At 24.1% G+C, this 14,256-nt stretch overlaps 1 protein-coding gene across 1 annotated transcript; it reads right to left on the bottom strand.

Moving 5' to 3' along the window:
• Positions 1–5,971: 5,971 nt before the first annotated feature.
• Positions 5,972–13,926, bottom strand: LOC145835867 (uncharacterized). Its single transcript, XM_082943610.1, has 5 exons — positions 13,772–13,926; positions 10,145–10,984; positions 8,450–8,554; positions 7,963–8,134; positions 5,972–6,493 (listed from the first exon to the last, which is right to left on the bottom strand). The coding sequence occupies exons 2-5, from the start codon at positions 10,965–10,967 to the stop codon at positions 6,277–6,279; spliced, it is 1,317 nt and encodes a 438-aa protein (XP_082799736.1). The 5' UTR covers positions 10,968–10,984; positions 13,772–13,926; the 3' UTR covers positions 5,972–6,276.
• Between the last annotated feature and the right edge of the window lie 330 nt (positions 13,927–14,256).

The raw sequence follows: 14,256 nt of genomic DNA, 5'->3' as shown, positions 1-14,256 counted from the left end.
AGCATTCCTCCCTTAGTTGTAATATAATTATTAAAACTTATATTTTTCACTTGCTATTACAAAACTAATAAAAACTTACTACTATATCTAAGTTATTTTATCTAAAAGGAGTACAGTTTTATATGATAGCGTCAAATTGATTCAACTTGAGCTAAATACATTTGTCGTAAGTTCCACAATTGTATACAAGAGTTATTGCTACAGCAGCCATGGTTTATAAAATTTTCACCAGCTTGTTGGCTACTCGTTTTTTTGTTAGTATAGTATAAGTATTTTATTCAAATCTAAAAAATATACTTCATGTACTGAAAAAATGCCAACATCTAAACTTTTTCGTAATTTTTCATATATGTGTTGTAAAATTTTATTTAAAATGTGTTGTTAATTCTTTTAACTTAATTGAAAAATTTACGTTTTTCATTCTTATATTAAAACATAGAATCATTGAAAACCAATTAGTAGTGGTTTAGTGTGACCTAACTTTGCAGTGAATTAACTATAGAAAAACAGTAGTTTTACTTGAGTTAATGAATTTTTTTACCGTAATATAAGTGAAAACTTACCAAAGATAAATTACCTACAGAAAGCATAGAATTATATTTGTAACTAAAATATAATGGTAGTTTTGTAAATTCATACTTTCTAAAACAACTAAAAAAGTTCATTAACAAATTTTTAACATTAGTTATAGTATTGTTTAACATTATGTTTTTAGTTTACAACAGCACAATTTTTATCAAGCAAAGTTCATAACCTTATAGTCAAAATTAATTCATAGACATTTTTGGTTATTTTGTATATACAGGGTTGCTCCTCTTTTTTTCAAAATTTTTTTCTAAATTTCTTTTAGGTTTTTAAAAGTACACATTTTTGGGTCTATTTTTAGTTTGAAGTTAACTTAAGGTAAGAAACTGTGTTAAATAGTATAAAAACATTAAAAAGATATCTTAAAGCTACTTTAAACATGTTTTTTAATAAAAAAAAATTGATGATGACAAAGTTTTTTTATTTGTATGATAGATTTTTGAGTCAAATCGAAATTTTACTACTGAACATGTGAAAATTGTTAAAGTTTCAGGTTTTTTTTAGTGACTTTTGTTTAAAATTCCAGGTTTTTTTTTTTGCCTAAATTTTCAAATTCCAGGTTTTTCAAGGATTCCAGGTAAAGTGGCAACACTGTATATAAGAACTGTGTCACAATGTGTTTTACATTATTTTCGTTCAAAACTAGTTAACATTTAATCATAAGTTCTATTGTAAAATAGTATATACTTGTTTTTTAGTGAATTTATTCAGAGGTCCTTTAATTTTTTTAATTTTGTGAATACCTTTAATGTCTGAAGATTCTTTAAAAACTAAAATTATCTAACAGTTTTAATACACTGAATTTTCACGATCATAATAGGTAGACAGTCACAATACACCGTTGTATTAGTCTAACTAAACTTGCTTTTGAACTGAAACGTCCCTTTATGGGTCAGTCGAAAAAATTACACAACTAAATATTGTCACGACTTTATGTCTCCTTTGACATTGCTACTTTCAATTTAAAGCTCGTTTTTACATCACTAGCTATCAAACTCTAGTTTCTCTTAAACATTTTCGAGAATCAATCAAGACTAATAAATCCATGTTATTCTGAAATAGGACAAATAAGTAAAATTATCATAGACAAAATCAACAACAACTTAAGAAAAACAAACCAATACAACCAATGGAAAAGTACACAAGAAGTAATCAAATGGTACAAAAACCTAGAAATGCACAAATACAAATTATTGAAATTTGATATAGAAAACTTTTACCCATCAATAACAGAAAAATTATTAAAAGATGCTCTAAATTTTGCTAACAAAACCACACAAATTACAACACAAGAAAAAAAGATAATCTTTAATGCAACAAAATCTGTCTTATATAACCAAGAAGAAACATGGATAAAAAGAAAAATAACAAAGATGAAAACAAACTTTTTGACATCACAATGGGTGGAAAGCATGGGGCAGAAATTTGTGAACTAATTGGGCTATACATTTTGCAGGGATTAAAAGATATCTTACCAAACTTAATAATTGGATTATATAGAGATGATGGACTTATAGCTGTAGAAAAAAAATTAAGCAATGTAGAAATAGAAAAAAATTAAGAAAAAATTACACAAATTCACTAAAAGCATAGGCATAAATATAATTATAGAAAACCCCTCTTGGAAGATTGACTACTTAGACCTAAATTTCAATGAAATTTCAACTGAACCATACATTCTACCCATATAGAAAAGACAACAACAAAATAAGTTACATAAATTCGAAATCAAACCACCCACCAACAATACTCAAACAGATCCCAAAAATGGTAGAGACCAGACTTTCTAATAATTCAAGTAACAAAAACCTATTCAACAACATAAAAAAAGACTATAATGATGCTTTAAAGGTAAACGGACATAATTATGAAATTAACTATACAGAAGAATTTAAAGATAAAAAAAGAAACAGGAAAAGAAAAATTATATGGTTCAATCCCCATATTGCAAATCAGTAAAAACAAACATAGGTAAAAAGTTTCTAAAAATAGTAAACAAGCACTTTGGAGAAAATAGTAAGTTAAAAAAATATTTAAATAAAAACAATATAAAATTAAGCTACAGCTGCATGTCAAACATTGAAACAATAATAAAAAACCACAACAAAAAAGTAATAAACAACAATAAAGTAAAAAAAGATGAATCATGCAACTGCAGAAAGAAAGAAACTTGCCCCCTTGAAGGAGGAGAATGTAGGGCAGAAAATGTAATCTACCAGGCAACAATAGAAACAGATAGTTTAACAAAAATATACATTGGACTAAGTGCTAATCAACTAAAAAAACGCATATCTACACACAAAACAACAATAAAAAGCAATCCAAATGACAAAAACTACCTCCAGTATAAACAAGCAACTGAGCTCTCAAAACTAACCCATAAATAAAAAAATCAAAATAAGAAATACAAAATAAATTGGAAAATATTACAAAGGGAGAAAAAACCAAAACCAGGAATTATGACATGCAGGTTGTGCTTAAAAGAAGCTCTACTTATACTTGAATCCGGTACAAATTGCATCAACAAAAGAACGGAATTAATGAACTCATGCATACACAGAAACAGATTTTTATTAATAAACTTGAAAGCAGACAAAACTTAAACCAAATCATAATTAAAGTAAAAAAATAGGTTATTTTTCTTAATTTTTTCATTGAGTTTCTGTTGACATTTGGCTTAAATTGAAAAAAAGTTTTTCTAAACAGTTCTTAATTCAACTTCGATAAATTTTTAGAATTTTTTTTAGATAGTTCTTAAATCCGTTTAAATTTTGACTGTTATGTTAACTTAACACAAATTAGATTTTGAAATCTTCAGCGACTTTGAGTTTTATTAATGTTTTGTTGACCCTTGGCTTAAATACACAATTTTAGACAATTCTTAATTTCATTTAGATAAATTTCAAGGTATAAATATTTTATTATTTAAAAAAAAAAAAAAAAGCTCTGGATTCAGTTTTTTTATTTGACTCATTATATTAATATTAAATCAATCCGTTTTTTAAAAAACTAAAACCAATTTTACCTAAAAATACTCTGATATGCTTGAATTTTCGAATATGCAACATTTTATTTTTGTTTATATTCTTCACGCATGAATAAGTTTTTAAACAACAGTATAATTAACTAACATTGTTATATGCAGTTTCATATTTTATTTTTGCTTGAAAAGGTCGCAATCTCTTGCCACCGAAACTGGTCGCGAATAAAATATAAAATTTGCATAAATCTATTTTAATAAGCTTTTTACATCCCAGTAAATTGAGCATTCTTTTTTAGTAAAGAGAATCAATCAAAAAAAACTTTTAAATTGAATTTATTTTTTAAGAAATAAAAAAAAACAATCAGGGTACACCTTATTTTCTTAAAACTAAAAATTTACTTCCAAAAAATTTAACAATCTATAAAGCCTAAACAGCTTTATTTCTATTTAACCAATGTTGACTTCCGTTAACTGCTTAAGTAAAATAAAACAGTTAATAACCGTTAAAGAATTAAGTGATAGATTTTAAATAAAATATAATTTTTTACATTTCTACAATATATTTGTGGCGTTTTAAAAAAGTTTAAATTATAAATTTATAGATGGAAATAGGAACTATTCACAATTGATATTTGCTTTCAAACCGTTTTAAAAATATTTTGCTAAAGCTAATCAGTAAAAAAGCTTAAAGTACTTTTACTTGTAGTATTAAACCTTAACTTTCTTTTTCTTACAGATAAATAGTGTTAAAAAATTGACCAATGTCATACAATATAGTTGTGTGAGTATTTATTAACTATAATTACTATTTATCAAATTAAAAAGAACACTGACATAAGAGAAAGAAAGACTTCGTTAAAAATCAATATTCTTTATACTACTTAACACTATAGACTCAGATTATCTTAATAACTTTAAAGGTTTATAATTATAACATTTACCTTTACAAGTCTATAGATTTTTAATATAAAAAATTCAAAACAACTTAAAACAGAAAAATTCAAAACAATTTAAACATACTAAAGTTAATTCCTTTTCTAAGTTATTTTAGTATAACAAATAAAAGAAAATGTTCTTAAAAATATTAAGATGCTTCTACCAATATTAGTTGTTATTTTAACAACTATTTCTATTATGTAATAACTAATTGTATTATTCAAAATCGTTTTACATACAACATACGTTAAAGTGTTAATAAAAATAAACATAATACAAGTATTACGTAGTCGTTACGTTAGTTTTGTTAAACGTATTTTATTTAAGTTACAAACCTTGCATGTTTTATTTACAAAATATGTGACAATATATAGAAAGTCAATAAAAACATGGATATAGTTTTAAAAATTATTTGAAAATCAATATCTATTAAATTATTTTAAAATAAAAGTTTTTAAAATTTTTAAATTGAGATACAACAAAATAACAATTACTTTTACTAAAAACTTTTTTTTTAGTTAAATTGAAATAAAAGCATAAATACACCTCAAAGCACCTTTAAATTCCATGATACTCGCTTAAAAATTTGTTGTTGATAAAAAACTTCAAAATAGTACTCGTAACCAGCAAGTAAACACTTTGAAAATATTGCAAAATAATGTCAAATAAAAATTTTGCTTGGAAAAATTTTCTGTTTTATTAATAAAACCTTTATGAAAAATTTATACAACATCAAAAACATTGTAAATGTTATATAGCTAAGTACAAAAAAAATACATACAGCTTATTAAAAAAAACTATCAAAACAAACCAGTTCAAAGCTAATGTAAACTTAAGAGGTCTATAATTTTTTTGTTGTTAAAAGACAAAACACATATGAATTGTTTTGTTTGAATATAAAAACCAAATAAATAATTTTATAGAAACTATAAATAAACAATTCAAGAAGAATTGCAAACAACGTTTTAATTTAAAAATAAATTCAAGAAGATCTGCAAAAAATGTTATAGCCTCTTCTTAAACATTTTTTGTAAAGTCAGTAAGAAAAGAGCACAAACATTTATTTGAAAACTTAGGGAGTTAAATAAAGTACAATAAAATCTAACTAAAACTTAACCATTACAAAAAACATTATTATTTGAAAGATAAAAATTATTGAAAAGTTTTAACAAATTTCTACATTTTAAAATTAGATATCATATTAAAAAGAATTTATGCATAATGTACTTTGTGTTGGTAAAAAAAATCATTATATAGCTGTTAATTTGGAAATAAAATCGAATTTTTTTTGAATTTAACTTACTATTAAAAAAATTTCAACAATATCATAACTATTACACAAACAAATAGATGTTATCTAATTAAATAAAAATTTCATAATTGTCAAATAAAAATATAAAACAAGTATAAATTGAAAAAAAGTGGCTTTTAATTTTCTACTTAACTTAAAGACTAATTTATTTGGGTTTTTATTAAAGAATTTTTACCTTATAAGGTTTTTACAAAAAAGTTTTTGAAGTTTTAACTAACTCTAATACTATATATATATATATTTTTTAACACTGTAATATAAATTAATTCAAAAATTTTATAATGAGTATTTTGTATAATCATATTATTATTTCTTTTAAATATACTAAAAATATACTTAGATAAAACAAAAAAAGTTGATAATATACTTTATTTTTACTTCGTTAAAATTCTTATAAATAAAGTTTTGAAAGCAGAAAGTGTTATTTAGTATCAAAATAATTAAAAACTTATAAAGACATTCAAAATATAGGCTTTTTTGGATTTAGCTTATTTCTAGCCTCTGTTGAAAGATCTTCAACAGGATCGAAATAAGGTGACTTACTGATGTAGTTGGCAATTACATAAGGGACATTTAATTCGCAGATGCGATGTCTTGCTACCAAATTTCTAATAGCAAGCCGGCACATATGCTGAAGAGACTTTACTTTTGAAAACCTTGAAACTGGATTTAGTAACCTGTTAGCAATTGAATCTTTAGTAAGTCTTACTTTTTATGATTATGTTGAAAAGATATTTTAAATTAAAATTTTTCACTGTTTAACTTTAACTCGAATAAAACAAAATTTTAGTAAGTAGTTGTTAAAAAGTTTACTAATAAATACCACCTTTTAAAAATTTTTAGTTAAATGTTGTTTATAGTTGATTAAAACTAAAATTCAGTTTTTATAAATTTAAACTAGTAGAACTAACTCATTTTACTAGTTTAGGTACGTCTTTTAAGACAAATAAATACTTTAGATATCTAAAAACAATAAATTATCAGTAAAACAAGTTAACAAGAAGAAAAAGCTAGATAACTAGGACGTATAACAATTACCTTTTATATCTAAACTAAAAGATGTTTATACCAAAGAAAGGTATTAAGTAAATTGAATATTGTTAAGTCTCTTAATAATTTATGAAAAACTTAGTTTTATTAAAATATTAAATAAACTTAAAAAATAGGGAACTGTTTTAAAATAAGATTTCAAAGTGATTTTTTAGAGTATGTATCACAATCTAAAGCAATAAAATACATTTTCTTATTTAATTTGAACTTGACCGTCATTATAAATAGATAAAGTTTACTAATGGTTCTAAAACATTCTATTTTACATTCGAATCTATTGATCGATCAAGACTTAAGCTTAAGTAAACGGAATAAAATTAAATAGACAAAATTCTTAATCTAAAACATTTATAACATTTTTTTTTTTTCTCAAATGAATTTTCATAAAAAAAGTCAACTTGTTATAAATCTATTGGTTACATGACCATTGAAATTCTTACAAAAAATTTAAGGGGGCTAAATAAAAATTATTTTAAATTGAAAAAAATTAAAATTTTATGATGGTCTAATTCCAGCTGGATCTGGCTATTTTTTGCCAAAATCAGAATCATGAAATTTCTAAATTAACTGGATCTTGATCCAGTTAGATCACTAAATAATAAAGTTAAAAAAAAAAAACTAAAAATAAATTTATTAAAATAAATAACATACAACAACTCAGATTTATTAGAACTTTAATTGTCGGAAATTTGAATTGTCATAACTTAAATTGCCATGCACCCAAAACTAATTTTATAAAAAACTAATTAAACTATTAAGAGTTATAAATGTAAATTATAAACTAATATTTTTAAGTATGAGAACAATTTTTTGTTTTAAATTTTACCTCTACGTTATTTTTTCAATTCTAATTGTTTAACTTTATTTAGATTAAAAAAAACAATATTATTCACAAACTTTCGTTTTATAAGGAAATATTTAAATTAGTTTAAAAGCTTTGTTTTGAAAAATAGTTAGATACATCAATAGATTCTAGTTATATTCTGACACAGGTTTAAAACGTTTTGTAACAGTATTAGACTACTTTTTTAAATTCTTAAATAATATACAAAAGAATAAGTAAATCATATGAAAGGTTTCAAAAAATACAACTAACTTAATAGGAATTGGAGCTTGACCAAGAGTAGTTGGTCTTACAAAATAATTAAATGTCCCTGATTTAGATTGTTCACATGCCAATTCTATAAACTTGATTATGTTGGCATGCCTGCAGAACATAGTAGCTGCACTGTTCTGGTTATATTTGGGTTCAGTCAATTGAAACTTACCTGTAGTTTTGATAAGTTAGCTTTAAGTTACTGGTAGAAGGTTGTGTTGAAAAGTGTTGTGAAGAATAAAAATAAAATAAGTAGTTTTTCTTTATTTAGATTAAGCTGCAAACTATATTTAAAACTTATTAAAAAAATTCCTACAATAATATGAAAAAAAAAACAACCTAAAACATTTTATGACTGATATACTTCAGAACTTAACATTTATACAACTGCTGAAAAAGTAGATTAAAATTTATAGATCTTCATATGTTTTAAGTAAAACACCATACTATTTTAATGGAAAAAATTGTTTAGAAAAGTATAAAAAACCTTCAGTATGCTGAACTCTAATGTGATGGTATGTTGAATCAGTAGATTTTACTGTCAGTGCAAGAATATGATGTGAATCATTACTGTCTCTAACCACAAATGAACCTGTTATTTAGTTTGAAGTTTTTAAATTTAATTAAAAAATAATCTTTAATTATGTAACAAATATTACAAAATTATTATATATATATATATATATATATTATCAAAACAAGGTGGCTATTCAAACTTGAACACCTTCTACAAAGCCCACTTAAAGGGCTTTTAAATAGTTTATTACAAAAATAAGATTTTAAAATACAAGTACATATGTGTCATAAAGCTAAACGCTAGTTTTTTGTTTTTTAAAAAGAATTAAAATCAGTTAGTCAAAAATTTAGTGTGTGTATCCATTAAATGAATTGCATAAAATAAAAAATGGTACAATATTTAAAAATTGATTCTTTGTTCATACTCAGTCAAAGGCTTATCCAACATTGCTGGATTAGCAAGGATGCTTTGTACTTATTTATATAATTATTTAGGTATTTATTAGTTTTATTTAATAATTTAGTTTTTAGTATTTTCAAAGATAAAGTTAAGGAAGATACTATTTTCAAAAAATTTTCAATTACTAAGTTAAGTTTCAAAATATAACAAATATTTTAAAAATTATAAAGAAAACAAACTTTACTTATAGTTCTTTTTTTTTGAACAGCTTTTTTCCGGTGCATAATTTATTTTAAAAAATATAACAAAACACATTTAATTTTTTCTTAAATTTATTTGAGTATTTTCGTAGTAAGTCTTGTCAAAAATTATATCTTACTAAATTAAACTGAATTCAAAATAAAATAAAATTATACTGTAGTTCAAAATTTTAAAATGAGGTAATAATCAAGTGTAAAAATTAACTAAATGCTTATTCTATAGAGCTATTTTATTAGTACAGCAAAGCTCTATAGAATAAGCATTTAGTTAATTTTTATATTTGATTATTTCTTCATTTAATATTTCAAAACTTTAAACTACAGTATAATTTTACTTCAATTTCTATTCAGTTTAACTTAGTATTATACAATTTTTAACAAGAATTGTTACGATTATACTCAAATAAGTTTAAGAAAACATAAAATGTGTTTTGTTATATTTTTTAAATAAATTATTTTTTTAAGATTGCTAAAAGATGGTATTGCTTAAAAAACTTTATTTTAGTTATGTTTATTTACATGAAAAAATCTTTAATTATTCTGAGAAACAATTGATTAATCCAATATTGACATACTCAAATATTTATACATATTGTACTTTACTTGTTTGAAACAAAATCATATTCAAATGTTTAAAACATCTTGAGTTTTTATAAGTCTAAAATTTGTGTTGTACAAAACTTAATTTAATCATAAAATATTACCTTACATTTTAACTTTGCTTTTTAAATATCTGTAATTATTTTTTTACAGATGTATTAGAAATATAAAGAATAAATTTTGCTGAAAATTTTTTATACATAGTAAACTTTTTTGAGATTTTACTTAAATTTTAGATTCAATTAAAAAACTTACTAACTATATCATTAAATGGGCTTAATTTAAACTTACAATATTTTTTTTTTAATGTTTTAGTTATACTTAATGAATTATGTAACAGTCTTTTATTTTTTATTCTAATAACTATATAACAATTTTATAAAAATTATCTTGAAAAAATAAAAACCTGGTTCAGATTGACAAGAAAGCAAAATTTCAGCTTCTTCCCATGATAAGTCAGCCCAGTACCAAGCAGCATACTTTAATTGAGTCAAGCTTTCTAAAAGTTCACTTTTTGATGAAGTTGTAACTGTCTTGGAACTTCTTTTTTGGGTGGAAGAAACTTTAGAAGATCCCATAGCTGATTGGGAATCTTCAATTGTCCAGTAAGGTCTTCTCTCTGTTCCAGGAATTCTAACACTTACATATTCTTGTCTAATGGTACTATTTGGTTTTTCTTTTACCTCCTTTCTTATATTTTCAAAATACTCATCATTTAATTGTCTCCTTTGTTGGATAGCATTTAGGTTGACAATACGTGGTGGTAAAGGGGGTGCCACTGTTGCATTGTAAGCATACCTCAAATGGTGAGGCTTCTTAGGAATTGGTGGGGGCTTATTGTTCATGTTTAACAATGCTTTACATTGATTTGATGTTTTAGATGTATTTAACAAAAAAGGGCATTTAGACATAGGTTCAATATTAGATGACATTTTGTTTTTCTCTACAACATTTTTAGAATTTTTTTGGACTAATTTAGATTTTCTGTCGTCATAGTGAGGAGAAAAATATCTTTTTTGGTATACTTTAGAACAAGTGGCCTCTGAGCTGGATCCTTCAACACAATTCTGTGGAAATCTAAACTGGGGAAAAGAAATCTCCCCATAGTCATCTTCCTCTTCATAATTGTAACTCATTCTGTTTTGAACATAAGGCTGATGACTCTGATTTTTCTTTGTGTTTTTCCTTAAAGGTAAAAAAACTTTCTGAAGAGGCCTAGCAGTCATCATATTTACTATTTTTTTACCTGTATACAAATAAAAAAATATTTATTCAACTGAAGAACATTTGATGAATTGGTTTAAACCAATATAATTAACAATAAAAAATTTGCAGGAGGAAGATTGTTTTTTTTTATAAATTTCTTATAGACTATTAAAGTAACAAGTTTTCTTGTTTCTTTTTAGTACAAATATACTTTTAAAGTTAAAAATTGTATACAAATTACTAAAAAAATACTAAATTGCTACTTTTAAACTTTTGTGTCAAAAAATAACTTTTTTTTTTGTATTTTTTATTAAATATAATCTAAAAATTTTTTGAAGTGAAACTCTAAAAAATCTTCAAAATTTGTGGTTTACCAAGTTTTTTATACATTAGTTTTCAAATTTCAGGTTGAATGCCAACCTTGTAATTATTAGTAGTTTATTTAATATAAGTTTTGTAAAATATTAAACTTTCAGGAAAAAGATAACTAAATTTTAGAATATTAAAAAATATTGAAATGCAAAAAAAAAATATAAATCATTCCAGATGTAGATGATTAAACTTTTGAAATTCTTTTTCTATATGCTTTATTCAAAAGTGGTAAAAAGAAAATTAAAAAATTGCTGATATTCAAAAACAAAAAAAAGATTTGTCTTACTTATTTCTTTTGTATAGAAAGAAAAAATGTACACACTCACAATTTTTACACTTAATTTAACCAGCCATAATAAGCTAACATAATGAATAAATTGTGTACTAATGAGTTTACTTAAGAAAGTTGATGCAAAGGTGGAGACAAACAAAGTTGGTAGCTTAAGGAGAATGAGATCAATCAAAGCTGTTACCAAACAAAAAAAGAAGGATGGGATGTGGGATGTTTAAGGCCATAAAGGGTTTACTTTTATTTCTTAAAGTTAGTCTTATTTTTAGAATTTCATCTTAGCAATCAGATGTTATAATCGCTTAATAAAATTTAAAGCAACTTTTGAGATATAAGAGATCAAAGTCAGTGAACTGTAAAGCAAAAAAAAAACTACTTCACTAAAAACCTATTTTCTTTTTCACTTTTTAACCAACATTTTTCAAATTTTTACATCAAGTCCTGTACTAGTATTTAATGGTTTTCAATGCAGGAATTTACATAACTTTTAAAAATAAAAGTTTCACTAAAACAACTACCTTTTTTTTCATCTAAAAGTTTTTTATTTTATTTCGTAATCTAAACACTGAAAATCTTTTAAAATTTGAAAAGAAATGTTTCCTAAAAGTTTGAGGAATTAGCTCAAAAAATAACAGGGAAGATAAATTTTTTATGAATTTCAAAACTTTTGACAAAATTAACAACAAAAATTTTGTGGTTTATACATTTGTATTGGAAACATTCTATGAAAATTACAATGTCTCAAAAGTTAAATTAAAATTCTAAATAAACTGGCTTGTAGTTCATACTTAAGGTTTTCATAAGAGTCAATGTTAATTTTGTGAATAAAACTGTTGGATCCACCCCTTAGGCTTAAACCTATTAAAGTGGTATTTATTAGGGGACCTAAAGGAAAATATCATGAAGAACAAAAAATTTGGCTAATCTTCTTTTAGGGGTGTAAATGCTAGTATGGTTTTGTTAATGAGAGTCTGACAATAGCTAGTAGGAATTTAATCGGTCATGCTAGGAAGTTATAAAAGGAAAATAGTTGGAAGTATGCTTGGGTGAAAAATGTACTATGAACTATAAATCTGATGATTCACAAGCTTTTGTATTTAACTTTATTGAAAGTCTTAAAAAGTTCTCAAAATAGATAAATAGTTATTTATTTCATTGTTTTTAAATAAAAAGTGTTTTTTTTTACATGAGTTGTTTAAAACATGAGGCAATTAGTTCTGCCTTTATTGATGTTGATAATGTCTGTAAAGTATATCATAAAAACTTAAAAACTCTACATGTGGATTCTACTTATACTAATAAATGTATAGTTAAGTTAATTTAAATAGTTGTGGATTATCTTGGCCCTAGTTTAATTTGTATGCTAACAATGAAAATCTTTTTTGTATCATTTATGTAAATGAACTAGATTTAAAACCTGTTACAATGATTATTATTTCAAAACTTGTTTTAAAAAACTTACTTGTCTAGATAGCTTACCATTTTGTGAGAGCTGCTTTAAGTGGATGCATCTTAAATGTACCACATTGTATGTTAAAAGTTTGCAAAAAAATATATCTTTTTTTTTGTAACACTAGCAATTTAAAAATTTCAGTTTGTTTTATATGTAAATTGTAAAATTAAATTTTAAAAATATATATATTTAAAATTTTTTTAATGTTTGAATAATGTCATGTTCAGTGTGGTACTAAAATCTAAATTAAACAAAGTCTATCTATACAAGGGTTTAATTATTAGGGCCATTTAAAAAATTTAGCAAACATAAGTTGCAAAGGGGCTACAGGGGCCATAATGCTATCATTTTAAATTTACACTAGATATTCTTGAGTTCATAATGAAGAGCAAAAAAAGATGATCTTTGGCAAATTTAAGGGTAGTTCTGAAACACAAAGTATGACAGGAAAGTTTGAAACTTACACATGACCAGGGCTTCCCAAAGTGGGCCACAACTTCAATTTTATACTAGCTATTTTGGAGTTTGAAATGAAAAGCAATAAGTAGTTAACTGCTATGCTATACTGTTTGGGTGCATTGAAAAACATGCATATAATTTACATTTATCAAAACTAGATTTATTTTATAATTATTTAACTCATTTAAGTTTGTAAATCCATTTCCTTATCCCTAACCCACTTTACCCAATATTTTGAAAATTAATTAACTCACCCCAGTTGTTTCACATTAACTTTTATAGAAGGGGATTTTGTAAGCAAAACCTCAAGTGCAGCATTCCATTTAAGGTACAACTTTTACGGTTTTTACTAAAGTTCTGTAGCTTTGACGCTCATCCGCATCCTAATCGTTACTTCTACAATAATGTTTTATACATTATCTTTTAGCTTAGAGTATCTAGTTTATGAAATATTATTTTATTTTTATATTGGGTTGGTATAAATGGTGCTGTAATCCATAGAAAAAAGAGTCATTTTGTAGAAATTCCGGAAATCCCCTACTATCATTAGTTTATTAAAATTTAATATCAGGGACAAACACAAGCTCAAAAAATTCAAATCAGTGACAAAACTTCAAATGTTTAAATAGTAAATTATAACTGAACAATCAGAGACAAAATATAATTATTATCTATTGTAATATTTATCATCATATCGCAAAATCTAATCTGAAAACCGCTTATTGAGGGTTAAATGAAG

This window comes from Thalia democratica, chromosome 5, assembly GCF_965202585.1.
Source record: "Thalia democratica chromosome 5, ktThaDemo2.hap1.1, whole genome shotgun sequence".
NCBI classification, from domain to species: domain Eukaryota; kingdom Metazoa; phylum Chordata; class Thaliacea; order Salpida; family Salpidae; genus Thalia; species Thalia democratica.
Note: the sequence above shows the minus strand (reverse complement) of the source record. Positions and strands in the feature narration are given on the sequence as shown.

Bases quoted from the DNA above. Each gene is read 5' to 3' on its own strand.
- LOC145835867 (XM_082943610.1), bottom strand. From the start codon at position 10,967: ATGATGACTGCTAGGCCTCTTCAGAAAGTTTTTTTACCTTTAAGGAAA. The intron at 8,135-8,449 runs GTTTTTTATACT...TCAAAACTACAG, and splicing joins TAGAGTTCAGCATACTGAAG to GTAAGTTTCAATTGACTGAA. The intron at 6,494-7,962 runs GTTAGTTGTATT...AATTGCTAACAG, and splicing joins CAAGCTCCAATTCCTATTAA to GTTACTAAATCCAGTTTCAA.